The sequence below is a fragment of the Alternaria dauci genome, chromosome 6 (assembly GCF_042100115.1).
Source record: "Alternaria dauci strain A2016 chromosome 6, whole genome shotgun sequence".
NCBI lineage: Eukaryota > Fungi > Ascomycota > Dothideomycetes > Pleosporales > Pleosporaceae > Alternaria > Alternaria dauci.
In genome coordinates, this window is record NC_091277.1 from 423,987 (window position 1) to 437,443 (window position 13,457).

At 53.2% G+C, this 13,457-nt stretch overlaps 7 protein-coding genes across 7 annotated transcripts; 4 read left to right on the forward strand and 3 right to left on the reverse strand.

Moving 5' to 3' along the window:
• Positions 1 to 1,717: 1,717 nt before the first annotated feature.
• On the reverse strand, positions 1,718 to 3,281 carry ACET3X_006486 (uncharacterized protein; the record flags this gene model as incomplete). The annotated part of the gene is made up of 2 exons (XM_069452621.1): positions 1,718 to 2,997; positions 3,050 to 3,281. 2 exons carry the CDS (start codon positions 3,279 to 3,281, stop codon positions 1,718 to 1,720), a joined length of 1,512 nt encoding a protein of 503 aa, XP_069305254.1.
• A 1,300-nt stretch (positions 3,282 to 4,581) lies between these two features.
• On the forward strand, positions 4,582 to 6,010 carry ACET3X_006487 (uncharacterized protein; the record flags this gene model as incomplete). Its single annotated transcript, XM_069452622.1, has 2 exons — positions 4,582 to 5,605; positions 5,670 to 6,010. 2 exons carry the CDS (start codon positions 4,582 to 4,584, stop codon positions 6,008 to 6,010), a joined length of 1,365 nt encoding a protein of 454 aa, XP_069305255.1.
• Positions 6,011 to 6,561: 551 nt separating this feature from the next.
• ACET3X_006488 (uncharacterized protein) lies at positions 6,562 to 7,233 on the reverse strand (the record flags this gene model as incomplete). The annotated part of the gene is made up of 1 exon (XM_069452623.1): positions 6,562 to 7,233. One exon carries the CDS (start codon positions 7,231 to 7,233, stop codon positions 6,562 to 6,564), a length of 672 nt encoding a protein of 223 aa, XP_069305256.1.
• Positions 7,234 to 8,015: 782 nt separating this feature from the next.
• On the forward strand, positions 8,016 to 9,010 carry ACET3X_006489 (uncharacterized protein; the record flags this gene model as incomplete). The annotated part of the gene is made up of 3 exons (XM_069452625.1): positions 8,016 to 8,041; positions 8,089 to 8,347; positions 8,399 to 9,010. 3 exons carry the CDS (start codon positions 8,016 to 8,018, stop codon positions 9,008 to 9,010), a joined length of 897 nt encoding a protein of 298 aa, XP_069305257.1.
• Positions 9,011 to 9,450: 440 nt separating this feature from the next.
• ACET3X_006490 (uncharacterized protein) lies at positions 9,451 to 9,892 on the reverse strand (the record flags this gene model as incomplete). The annotated part of the gene is made up of 2 exons (XM_069452626.1): positions 9,451 to 9,790; positions 9,840 to 9,892. The coding sequence occupies 2 exons, from the start codon at positions 9,890 to 9,892 to the stop codon at positions 9,451 to 9,453; spliced, it is 393 nt and encodes a 130-aa protein (XP_069305258.1).
• A 436-nt stretch (positions 9,893 to 10,328) lies between these two features.
• ACET3X_006491 (uncharacterized protein) lies at positions 10,329 to 11,755 on the forward strand (the record flags this gene model as incomplete). The annotated part of the gene is made up of 3 exons (XM_069452627.1): positions 10,329 to 10,621; positions 10,671 to 11,693; positions 11,743 to 11,755. The coding sequence occupies 3 exons, from the start codon at positions 10,329 to 10,331 to the stop codon at positions 11,753 to 11,755; spliced, it is 1,329 nt and encodes a 442-aa protein (XP_069305259.1).
• A 381-nt stretch (positions 11,756 to 12,136) lies between these two features.
• Positions 12,137 to 13,314, forward strand: ACET3X_006492 (uncharacterized protein; the record flags this gene model as incomplete). The annotated part of the gene is made up of 2 exons (XM_069452628.1): positions 12,137 to 12,613; positions 12,664 to 13,314. The coding sequence occupies 2 exons, from the start codon at positions 12,137 to 12,139 to the stop codon at positions 13,312 to 13,314; spliced, it is 1,128 nt and encodes a 375-aa protein (XP_069305260.1).
• Positions 13,315 to 13,457: the final 143 nt, after the last annotated feature.

A 13,457-nucleotide genomic window follows, 5' to 3' on the forward strand; every position in this document is an offset into this window, starting at 1 on the left:
AGTGACCCTTCTCCGCGTCGCTATCGGCTTGTATGGGCAATACAGCTGATATGCTTCTCGACGATCAAGACTTCATGTCTTTTTTATTCTGCGTTACATCGAGAGACATTCAGCAAGCGTTGTTTTTTCTGCTTTGACACCTAGGGACGGGGATGGGTTTTCCGCCTAGGACTAGATGAACCCACCAACAACCTTTTTCAATCATCTACCGACTGTGTTTTACGAACCCTTCAGTATCGAGATGTATTATGATACCGACCCGATGCGACATCATCGCCATATTCGCCACTCGTCGTGGGTCTTTCTTCACTTACCTCTAAGCGTGTAGGGTGGCGTTCCATGGGGAAATTTATATGTAAGGAGTGAACGAGCTCAGAAAGGCTTCTTGGAACAAGGTTAGGAAAAAAGTATTTGCCATGTCTAAGTTGGTAGGCTTCTCATATCAAGAGCAGGAGTGGATTATTCTACTATGATGGCAGGCGTATGGTTGTTTTCGTCGTCCCCCCGCGGTTGATTGGTTTCCAGTCGGAAATCAGTCCGTGGCACCGAGGACTTTGGGCCCTTATCGCCCTACACGTGGGCATATGTCTGCGCCTTGTTTCTTCGACATGCATTAATAGCTTTAGTGAAGCGGGGACACGAGGTTCTAAACATGGATCGTCGCTGCAGGTTGCATGTCAGATACCCACACTTTGACATTTGTGATCTTTCTTGCCATGTTGAAATTCCAAATCCTCGGGTCGCGACACTACAGTACACACACACACACACACACACACACACACACACATACCTGGACACGACGAATGCTGGAACTTGCCATTTTCATCGCGCCAAATGTTTTCTGGCCGCATCTGACCGTGTAACGTGGCAAGCGGCTCTATTTATCCGATAAAAAAAAACTAGCAAAACTGTTTTTGTGTATGTGGTGGACGCACAACAACGGAGAGTTTATTACTATACTATGGCTTTATTTGACTCGCAATTCTCTAATCTCCTCCAACGCATCCCTCCCAGCTGACTCGCGTCTTGCACACACACATACACCATCTCTGCATAGCCCATGTACAACGCTAACCACGATCGTGGCGTTTCTTCGTCGAAACTCCAACTCCGTCACGAGGCCAGACACGTGGAGATCGTCCGTTCCCATTCGGATCCGAGATATGGGTGGGGGCATGAGGCGGCACGCCAGAATTGCGAATGATTTTGTCGGCTTGGATTCCGGCCCTAGCACTAGAATTATCAGAGTTAGTGCTCAGTAGGATGGGCCCGAAGAAGTGCCTGGGCGGGATAATCAGCCGATGGCCCGCGATATTTGCGCTTGGCTGGAAGTGGGAACTGGGGGGATGTTCGGAGGGTTGTGAAGTACGAGGGTTGGTGGAGCGTTTTGTATTCGCCGGAGGGAAGTCGGTGGGCTGTTGGAAAGTCGGATGTTTCCGTGCTTCAAGGGCCGTGTTGCTTTAGCTTGATAAAATTTATAGTGTTTACTGTGTGGCATCAAAGCGCGATTGTACTTTTGGTCAAGACAGATAGCATTACATCAACAAGGACGAATAACGCAGAAGAATGGAGGTATGGCAGTAACGGTTCATTATGCGTATCCATTGCGAAGAACACAATGCGTTCGCAAGGCGCCAAAAGGGTATAAAATTAAAAGTGTTCAATCTAACCATCATCTTCATCGTCGACGTGAAATTAAGAAGAAAGAAGAACGCTATCCGCGATGCAAAATCGTATCCAATGGGTTCTTCGGTTCACCAATCAATTCCTTCTGCACCTGTTTTTTCTGCTTCTTCGTCATGAGTCCTTTGGCCTTGATGCCTCTCTCCTTTCGCAGTTTATTGAGCGCCTCTTCCGTCATTTCCTGGCGGAGAATTTGCTCCACGACAAGCTTCTTGCGACTGCGCTTGTCGCCGCGGCCGATGAGGATACCAGCGGAAATGTTGCAGGTAAGACTAAAACTCAGGATAATGGCCGTGAGTTCCTTGGGCCGTTCCTTGTAGTAGATTCCCCAGGTCGTGCCACCAAGTGCGCATTGGAACATGGAGTGGAGGTCGAGAAGGACGATGATGGTGATGAGGAGGCGGATGGAGAAGGCGTGGTGTGTATATGTTTCGTGGGGACGGTAAAAGGTATGTGACTTTTCGAGCTTGCCTTGGTGGTATTCAAGCCTCTTTTGCTCTGCAGCGGTGAGGACAGGGGCTTCGACGCCCTCTTGTTCTGCCTCGCCTGTTTCCCACGCGTTTGATCGGGGCATTGTTGGTAGTTCGTTGTGGTCTTTTAATTTCTGTAGACCTCTTTTTTTACGTACCTCCCAGGTTTTGTGCGCATATTTGGCGACGAAAATCATGTGATAGGTGTCGACGATGCGGAAGGGGAACATGGTGATTCCGACGACACAGAACAAGGCAGTCAGGACCTGGTCAGCAATCTCGACGAAGTAGGCCTGTCGGTCTCCCACGTAGATCCAGCCGATGAGGAAAAGTACCCATGCCGCTCCCCAGAAGGTGATGAGGAAGAAATACAGGGTAACAAGAAAGCCAAGGGGGTTGCGGACATAACGTCCGAAACCCTTCATAGTCCGCTTGAATCTTGCGCGCCGGGAGTGGAGGAGGTGTCGAACATGGTCGTCCAAAGCTGCTTTTTCCTCGTCGGTCCAGCCTGTCAAGGAGGCACCGTGTGGCAGCACAGCGTAGTGGTGGTCCGCACCCTCTTCCAGAGTTGAAAGGTTCGAGTCGATTGTGTTGTTTCTCTGCAACGTTCCGCGGCCTCCGCGCGCTGCTTGCTCTATTTCGCCTTGTTGTGTCATCTCGGGGAGTTGGTCGTCCTCGCGTCCGGCGCCCCTGGCTGTACCCATCTCTTCATCCGACGACGAGTCGGACGTAGTCTGCCCAAGATCGTATGTGGGCTGGCGGTTGTAGAGCCAGGGTAAGTTGGGTAGGAAGAGCGAATTCTGAACATTATTCAGTGTAGTAAGGGCAGACACTTCGGGATCTGAAGTCTTGTTAGCTCGCGATGGAGATAGAGCATCTTGGAGTCTACTAACCAATGACATCAAGCACATCAACAACATTATGCCCCATCATGTTCTGGTTGGGGGTCTTCTGGTTTCGCCTCATGTGGAATGCAGAGGATTGGCGAATTAATCCTCTCCGCGCGTTGCTCGGCCCTTGAGAAGGCGGCGGTCCGTCGGCGGTAGAGGGATTCGCGCCATTCTCATACAGAGGCTGCAGATGTGGACCTGTCAGCTGGCGTCTTAAACCATCGTCGGGAAACATGGCCTGCGGGAGTGGGCGCGGTTCGGAGCTACTCCGTCTTCGGCCAGCTTGCCATGTAGTGTTGGATTCTGAGACTGGCTCTGGCACTGCAACAGGATCGGGCGTCGTATCTTGGGGAGTATTCACGCTGGGCTGGTATGACGGTCTTCGTATACGGATTGACGAGCTGCGCGCGCGCTGGGCAGCGTTTGAGGGAGGCGCGTATAGGTCCGACATGGAGGGTTGAGCGGACGGTGCGTTGGTCGTGGTGGTGACGGTAGGGTGCGTGATAGTGGTGGACTGTGGCCCGAAATGGTGTACGGCTACGCCGTGGCCAGGCGAGGTCGAGGTTGTTGTGATTGTTGTGTGGGGACCAGAGGTAGTAGTGGTTGAAGTTGACGACGACGCCAAAGGACGTGCCTGCTCGCCTTGTCCTTGTTCTTGTCCTTGATCCATTGCGGCAGCGATTGCGACAACAAGACGCCAGGAAAAGAATCAGTCTGGGTGGGCGTTGCGGCGTTGGGTAAAAGTAGTTTCTTCCTAAGCGTGCTGCGATCCGGCTGCGACCGGGGTGGCATTAGTTCATGGTTCAGTCAGCAGCGTCTCCGCAATCCGTCATAAGCAAAAGGGTTAGAGGCGCGCCGTAATAGGAGAGAGGCGTTGGCACGGCGATGATAGCGATTTGCAGGAATAAGGCGTAAGAGGGGTCTCGGACAATACGGTCAAGCTTTCTGCTCGCGCGGCTTCAAAACTAGCCGTCTTGTAGTGCTTCGGCTACCGCGGCGCCTGCGAAGATCCGAGTGGTACTGCGGAGTGTGAACTCATTCCACGACCAGATCTCGCGCCATGAAACATTACGTCATATTTCAAATTTTGCGGAGGGTAGAGATATCTGGGGTTACTGACCTGTGTGCATGCAGCTTGCATTAATAATCTACAATACCCACAGCATGCGCGACAAGCATGTTGCTGTCAGCTACAGCAAGTCCGCTTCAGAACGTCAGCATGACATTTGGCTAGTCGCGATGCGCATGCATCTCGATTGTGCATAGGAACAGTGGATACTACCATGTGCATTACCATAATGCTCTCAGCTCTCCTTGTCGAACTCAACAAATATCATCCACAGACAGGTTTCCAGAACATACGTCTGCACTCGACAGCCATTTCCCAAAAGGCTGAAACGAGGCCCAGCCGGCCACGCCCGGGCCAACGTTGACGTAGCTGCGGATCCTGGGCGCATCCATACCTGAGAGATGATGACTTTGGTCTTACACGGCAATCTTCATCTTAGTACCATCATCGCATTGATTTCTTCACAATGAAGGCCATTCGCGCCCTCGTACCGGCCTTTCTGGCAGCAAGCCGCGTTGCTAACGCAATGCCCCAGCGCAGCGCGCCCCAACAAGCTGTTCTTGACGCGTCCAAGCATCTCGCCAAACCACTCGGAGTAGGCCACTTCAGCGAATGGAGTCGCGCCACAAAGAAGGAGTTTTTGGTAGACTGGCAAGCCGGCAGGGAGTCAGAGTGGGTCGTCGTACAGGGCAATGAGGGTGGTGACTTGGATTCCATGACGGCGGCGCTGACTTGGGCATACCATCTCGAGCATTCGACCGAAAACACGTCGAACCCAATCAAAGCGATTGCACTTCTCCAGACTCCATCGCATGCGCTGGACCTGAGGCCAGAGAACAGACTGGCTCTGGACAACTCGCAGATGACGCCCGGCCACGAGGACCTGCTGACGCTCGACGAACTGCCTGAAGACCCCGAGACGCTAGGCAAGAAGCTCAAGGGCATTGTCCTGGTCGACCACGGCAGCCCATTGCGCAAATGGAGCGAAGCAAAGATTCTCAGCATCTTCGACCACCACAAAGACCGCGGTACCGCTCCCGATGCTGAGCCTCGTGTCTTTGAAGTAGTAGCAAGTTGCACCACACTTGTAGCCCGCCAAATGCTCGACGAGCTCGAGCAACTGGACCAAGAATACCACATGCCGCACGAACTCCTCGAGCTGGTTCTCAGCGCCATCGCCATCGACTCCGGCGGCTTGACTAACGGAAAGACTACCAAAGCCGACATTGAGGTTTCCAAGCGCGTCCTCGCACGCAGCAACTGGAAAAAGGACAGTCTGGAAGACGTAATGAAGGATCTCGACGACGAGCTGAGCGAAGCGCAAAAGGACATTGATGACCTCGGTCTCCGCGATTTGTTGCGCCGGGACTGGAAGGGCGATATCATCGATACACCTTCGCCGCGTACGCCTACTGTCAGTATCGGCTTTGCCTCTGTTCCGTACTCGATGGATGAGCAGATTCTCAAGACGGAGTTTGCGGAACTCTTTGGTAAGTCTTCTGTATTCACCTTCAGCAGTTCTTGATGTACAACCCAACTTACATTCTCTCTCAGACTGGTTCGCCGTTCACGCCGCCTGGACTGCGGAAGCCGGCGTCGACATCGCCATCACACTCAACAAATACAAGAAACACTACAAAGATGGCGAGAAGGAGAAGATTCGCGAAGTTGTCTTGACTGTCCGTGACGACGTGCGTATTGATCAGGACCAAGCGGATTCGCTCTTCAAGACTGTCAAGGAGGCGTTGGAGAACAACGAGGAGGGTATTGATTTCCAGCCGTGGCATCGTGCGGATGAGTTGGCGCCGAGACAGATGGTGTGGACGCACAAGAGTGATGCGGGCAGGAAGGTTATCAGGCCGATTGTTGAGGAGGCGGTTATGAACTGGGACTAAATGATACTGTATCCTAGAGATATACGTGTTGACCTACGTGAGCTTTCCAAGGAACAAAGGTTGATGTATGCTCCAAACTCCAGTATATGCCACAAGCATTTGGAAACAGGCTCACAGGTAGTCATCACAAGCATAATACATGAGGTCAAATGTAGATCATTGCTCATCATTCCCTATGCTACTTGAGCTTCATCGCTATGCTGCTGCTAAACCAAACCAAACAACTGCCAATTTCGAAAACAAAGCAAAGAAGAAGCAAAACAAAACCAAAAAACCCATGTACAAGAACATCAAATCTGCCTGCCCCTCCACCCGGCTGTGTTCAGGAACCCTGTGAGAGCCTGCCCTTGCGGGCGGCTACAATCACAGGGCCCTTCATTCAAGCCAGGGTGGAGGTTAAAGCCAAAACTCAAAAAACTCCATCCTACGCCGCTTATATGCAATAACGAGAGGGTATCAAACGCCAAAAAACAGTCCGTGCCGTGTAATCAATGCCGTGTAGTCGATGCCGTGTAATCAATACTGTAGTAGTCGATGTCCGCTTAAGGGCGCTACCTAGGACGGGCGCTACGCGCAGCTGGCTTCCTGACATTGGCGGTGTTGGTCTTGGGCGACAAAACTTGGGATGTAGTCGTCTTGGTGCGAGATGCTGCGCGAGTTGCACGAGTTGTAGGAGCTGCAGGCGCTGGCTTCTGCGCCGGTGCCCGTGTGCGCTTCTTGGAAACTTGCATCTCTGCGTTCTCCTTGTCTGTTCCTGACAACTCGTCGCTGCTGCGTTTCTTGGTGCGCGTTGTCTGTGTCGCCTTGGCGTAGCCAGGTGTAGGTTTGGTGGGCTTGGGGGCTGGCTTGACGCGTCTGTTGTCGGGAGATGAGGTTGCTGCGGCAGATGAACTGGGGTTCGTGGGAGCAGCGGTGCGTGTCTTGCGTGTGGCAGGTGCAGGTGCAGGCGCTGATATCTTTTTGGTGACAGTGGTCTTGATTGCTGGGGCAGGCGCGGCGACTGGCTGCGCTGGCGCGGATGCCTTGAGGAGATCGAGTAGCGTGGTTTGTCGCGTCACGGTAGGGATACGGTTGACGCGTCGTTCCAGGCGCGACTGCAGACTGGCACACTGTGCATCGCACTGTGTTCGCAACTTCTCTATTCGTGAGTCGACTTCGAGCTGGAGGTTGGCCTTCATGTTGGCTTTCGCCTCAACTGTGAGTCCGCCTTGGAGATTGTTCATTGTCGCGTTGGAGTGGTGGACGACGCGTCGACAGCAGTACTGAGGGTATTGGCGGTAAAGAGGAACGGCAGCAAGCAGAAGAGACTCGTTGGTACTTCCAGAGGACTCCTGACGGGTTCCAAGCAGCTCAGGTGTGGTGCTGGTGGAAGAGGGTTGCAGCTTCCGAGAGTCGAGAGTCGTGAAGAACAGTAAACAACGCGAGAAATGTCGCGACAAGTAGACTGTGGGAGAAGAACAGAGTGGTGTAAGAGACTTATTGGGACTTGCTGATGCTTTTGCAACAGTTTCTGAGAGTTTCTGAGCAGTTTTGGTGGTGTTGCGGGTGGTGTTGGTTGCAGCTTCAGATTCTCGAGTGGGATGTGTGAGGAAGGAAGGATGGAGGGTCAGAGGTCTCTCTTTACGCCAGCGCGCCAAGGACATCACCTGTTTTCAGCGCAGACCACGTCGTCTTAGTCATTTGAGGCGAGCATGAACATCATAATCGCATAATGATCTGCGCAACCATAATCGTAACGCAACGCTTGAGGTTAAGAGTAATATTCAATGTTGAATTGCGCGAGTCAGTGTACGGGTGTCACAAACGCAAATCTGATTCGGTTTACCCTTCCCTACGCACGGCCTCCCGCAGCTGTAGTCAGACTGGCACGTGATTTCGGCGATTCGATGGCCAGCCTCCGTCCTCCGTTGCGGCGACCTGAGCTCAGCATCATAACGTTACCGTCGATCCGAGCAACTGCCCAAACAATCACTCCAACCAACCCCACATACAACCGATTTGCAAGATGGTCTTAGAAGCTTCTATGATAGTGTAAGACTGTCTTCACTGATCCAACCATGACATACTAACTCGAACAGCGTTGACAACAGCGAAGCTAGTCGAAATGGCGATTATGTACCCTCGCGATGGGAAGCACAACAGGACGCCGTGAACATGATCTTCTCCGCAAAGACCGGTGCAAACCCAGAGTCTTCCGTTGGTCTTATGAGCATGGGAGGCAACACACCGGAGATCCTCACGACCCTGACAACGGACATTGGCAAGGTGTTGGACGGTCTGCACCGGACAAAGATAAAGGGCAGCTCGCACTTTGTGACGGGCATCAACGTCGCGGCGGTATGATAAGCAGGAACTTTGGAAAGACGCCTGAGCTGATAAATCTCACAGTTGGCCCTCAAGCACAGGCAGAACAAGTCGCAGAAGCAGCGGATAGTCATATTCAACTGCAGCCCCATCGAGGAAGACGAGAAGAACCTGGTCAAGCTGGCAAAGAAGATGAAGAAGAGCGGTATCAGCATCGACATCATCGCATTCGGCGAGCTCAGCGACGACACCACGCGGAAACTCCAGGCCTTTAGCGACAACGTACAAAGCGCCGAAGGTTCCTACCTTGCTACCATCCCGCCTAGCGCGAATCTGCTCAGCGACTCGTTGATTACCACACCCATCGTTGGTGGAGAGGGTGCATCCAATACTGGAGGTGACAGCGGTTCTGGAGGCGGCGGTGGCGGTCCATCAGGCGGCAACGACTTCGAGTTCGGCGTAGATCCATCGGTTGACCCCGAGCTCGCATTGGCGCTAAGGATGTCTTTCGAGGAAGAGAAAGCACGGCAGGAAAAGGACAAGAAGACCAAAGAGGCCGCCGAAGGCAAGTCAGAGCTTGAGCCAGTCGCCGAGGGTGACGAGAAGCAGCCGCTGCTAGACAACCAAGGTCAGCCTAGCGGAAGTGGCAGCAAAGACAAGAAGGATGACGACCCAGACAAGATGGACACGGCATAAGCTAGCGCGCACATGGTGTCGCGTGGAGGGAATGGCCCTTGAAGCTTCAAGACGGGCAGAGCGGCGTCTACTGTATGACTAGAGCTGGCGTCTACCGCATGGCATAGATGAATAAATGAAGCAATTAATGAACACTAGTCTCCATTGGCTGGGTTACGGAAGTGACGTCTTCTACAGTGTACCTCTCCGACTCGAATAACCTGGCTTCCCCAGGAAGAGTCGTTACATCTCTCTATTGAAACTTCTGAAGCCATCCTGCATGCTTCAGACCCAGCAGTGATGCTCTAGAGCCCTGCAAAGAGCATACCCAGAGTCCTTCTGAATTGCGGCACTCTTGTAACACAAGTCGCAGCAGAATGCTTCTCATGCTGTCCTGTACGCTGGTCTGCCTTCCGTCTTTTCTCTCCTCTTCATGGTATCGTATTTCCTATAAACCTTGCTCACCCCCGGACCTTGACAAAACCATCCAGCCCCCGATCGAATTTCTCGCACCTGACCGGCATCTCCACTGTGTAGAACGGGTTCTTCATGACGTAGTCTGCATACAATTCATATATCTTCTTCATCATCGTGTCCACGTTCGGTTGCTGGGGCTCTGTAAAAAGGAGGAACTTGACGCCGGTTTGCGTTTGGAAACATTGGATGCGGAAGTGAGAGCTTTCCAGGACTTCGATACCGGTTGCGCGGACAGGGAACGTCTGGAGGTTGGGAGTTGCCATGGACGGAGGAGGCGCGCGGACGGGTGGGACTGGAGAGAGTTGCGCTGTTATGGCATGCATTCTGAATACTTGTCAGTAGGATTTCCCAACTCAATCAAAGTACATCTTACCCGTGGAAAGATCCAGCAAGCATGAGGTAGTCATTGCTGGTAAGCTTGCTCATGCCCGAGTGGAACTCTCGATTGTAGATGAGGCCGCCAGACTTGCTGATTATGAACAGCGCAAACACCACCCTACACGATAGTGTTAGCCAGCACCAAGCAAGACTACACAGCGCTTTATTACATCTTGTCAACTGAAAGAACAGACTATCGCGACAGTCTAGGCGGCGGCGTGGTGTTGCGGCTCGCGCTCCGTAAGCGGTGACGGCGTTCTGCCCCTCAGGACTCCACAGCACCCGCCCTGACAGCTGGGCAACCATTGTTTGCTTGTCCTTTCACAACAGTTGAGTCGCCAACTGTTTCCCCACGAAACCCACACCGTGCAGAGGCACCCACACCCGCTTAAAATCATCAGCCCGGCCAACGCGGACTGTTGGGCTTCTGATACCCCGCGAACTCAGCTCTCCAAACCGCAGCCGGGGACACGTCCGCGACACCATGTCGAACCAGAGCATTCTGAGAATCACCCGCGAACTGGGCGAGATTCAGCGTGGCTCCGACCTCTCCATAGCCGTTGCCTGTCGCGACATCGACGTGCGCCATGTTCGGGCACTAATCATCGGCCCACCTGACACCCCATACGAGTTTGGCTTCTTTGAATTCGCGGTCAAGTTCACCCGAGACTACCCAACAAAGGCGCCGAGTGTGACAGCTATCACTACACATGGTGGGCGCACACGCTTCAACCCCAACATCTACGCGGGCGGGAAGGTGTGCCTGTCAATCCTTGGGTAGGTTTGCCGGAAGCACGCAACTTGGGCATACGCTAATAAGACGCAGCACATGGCGGGGAGAGCGTGGGGAAGAATGGTCGTCTGCCCAGGGACTCGAGTCCATCCTCATCTCTATCCAGAGTCTCATGTCCAGCAACCCATATGAGAACGAGCCTGGTTTCGAAGACGCAAACTCGGACTACGACAAGAAGAACCAAGAAGCTTATGTTGACAAGATCCGCCACGAATCCTTACGTATATCGGTCATAGACCGGCTTGAGGAGTACCTGGGCATCAGCTGGGGGAGGGCGGGCCCAACCGTCTACAACGCGGAAGAGGACTATCAGTCTAGCAGGGACGACGCGCCGTTTGAACCCTTCAAGGACCTCTGCAAGCGACGCTTCCTATGGTACTACCAGTCGTATCTGGCTCGTGTGGACGAGGCGGCGAAGAAGAACAAGGATGGCGACCGATTCGAGAAGATGCCCTTTGAGGGACCCGGCAACGCAATGGAGGGCACATTCCAGTACACACAACTCCGAGAGCGGCTTGTAAAGATCTTCGAGACGCTCAACAAGGAGATGGAGGCTTGGGCTGCCGAGGGAATGGCCGCTGTCAAGAAGGAGATGAGCATCGCCAACAATCTCCAGCGCCAGTACGAGCAGATCATCGAAAAGTACAAGAAGCAAGATGCCGTTACGCTGGACCTTGATCTGGTGGATAAAAATCCATTCGTGTGGCAGCTGGTCCTCTTTGGCAGGCCTATGACCAACCTAGACGGCGGCATGTTCAGAATCATGCTGTACATCAGCCCGAAGTTTCCTGAAGTCCTACCCCGCGTGAGGTTCGAGACACCAGTTCTTTACCACCACCGCGTGTCACCTGATGGTATTCTCTGCTACGACGCTGCCCGCAAGGATGACATGCGATCGCACATCGAGGCTATTATTGCTGCTATCGAGGAGGAGTCGCCTGCATACGACCCGCGTACGCTGGTAAACCCTGAGGCTGCGAAGCTCTTCTGGGGTACACCAGAGGAGAAGAAGCTCTACAACCGCAAACTTAGGCGGTCCGCACAAGAGAGTGCTGAGTAAGTTCGTGGTCAAGTGAGGCTAAGATGCTTGTTGACAGCCGTGTAGGTCCTGTTACTAAGAGGAACAAAGTGGAGTAACGATATAACGGCCGACTTTATCAGACATGATATTACATGATACCCCAAGTCAGACCCCGTGGTCCTGGCTTGCATTATATGGCGTTTAGTAGGGATTCTGGGCACAGCAGCATCGGTAACGGCGTTAGTCATCAATGACATACTATTTCATTGGGGTGTGATATCAGAAGTCGAATTCATATGTGCTTGACGATTGACATGTGAGACTCGCCTGTGCATACGGCGCTTTACGCGCAGAGTTTGGCCGTTGAGACCCTGAACGGCGCTAATCCAGGCCCCCGGATTTATGTCGGTCCATCTCTCTCCGCAAAACAACTCCCTGATCGCTGCACCCCAATTGCGCCGTCAAAGCATCGCTCAACATGCCGAACAACTCAGAAACGATTCAATCGCTCGGAAAGGTGCTTGTCGTTGGCGGTTGCGGCTTCCTTGGGAGCCACATTGTCAGCTTCATTGTCAACCGTCACCCCAAGACGCAAGTCGCAGTCCTCGATCTACGAACCAACTCGAATCGCAACTCCAGCCCGACCGTATCCTACCACGATGGCGATATCACAGACGCTGCTGCCATGGAAGCGCTGTTCTCTCAGGTGAAGCCCGATGCGGTCATCCACACAGCATCTCCACACTTTGATCTGAAGCCCGAGATTCACGAGAAGGTCAATGTTGGCGGAACCAAGACGCTGCTGAAAGCTGCGCAAGCAGCTGGAGTCAAGGCATTTGTGTATACAAGCTCCGCGAGTGTTATCCTCGACCACGAGACCGAGCTGATCAATGCGGACGAGAGGTGGCCACTTGTTACTGGCGATGCCCAGCCTGAATACTACACAACCACAAAGGTAAACATACTAATGTATCGTCTCATCTTCTTCGCTGACTCTTCCTACAGGCATACGCAGAGACAGCCGTCCTCCAAGCCAACCGCAGCCCTGAAAACAACCCCAACTTCCTGACCTGCGCCATCCGCCCTGCTGGCATCTTTGGCGAAGGCGATGTACAACTGCTTCCTAAGATGGTCAACGCGTACAAGACGGGCAAGACCAAGTTCCAAGTCGGTGAAAACACCAACATGTTCGACTTCACGTACGTTGAGAACGTCGCGTACGGCCATGTCCTCGCCACTCTTGCGCTGCTCCATACGCACAAACGCCTGCCTAGCATTCCCCTAGACACGGAGCGCGTCGACGGCGAAGCATTCTTCATCACGAACGGCCAGCCCGTATACTTTTGGGACTTTGCGCGTACGGTATGGCACGAAGCGGGTGACCGGACACCGTTGAGCAGCGTGTGGCATCTCAGTGCCGACTTCGCGTGGACTGTTGGCGCGATTCTGGAGAATGTTTTCTGGCTTCTGGGGAAGACGCCTAGCTTGACCCGGGCCCAGGTCAAGTACAGCAGCATGTCGAAATACCACAGCATCAACAAGGCGAGGCAGCGGTTAGGCTATGAGCCACTTGTCACGCTCGACGAGGGCATCAAGAGGGGTGTGCAGTATATCCTGGAGCAGGACAAGAAGGCTGGCGAGAAGAAGGGCCAGTAGACTAGGACGCGTTGAGGTCAGGTCAGTTAGAGACATATCATTCTCCATATTGCAGGTTGTATGTAGCCTTGGTATAATGTAATCACGTGTCACTCAAACGACATCCTCCCTGGGAGACGCGAAGATGAGTACACTGTTGTGGT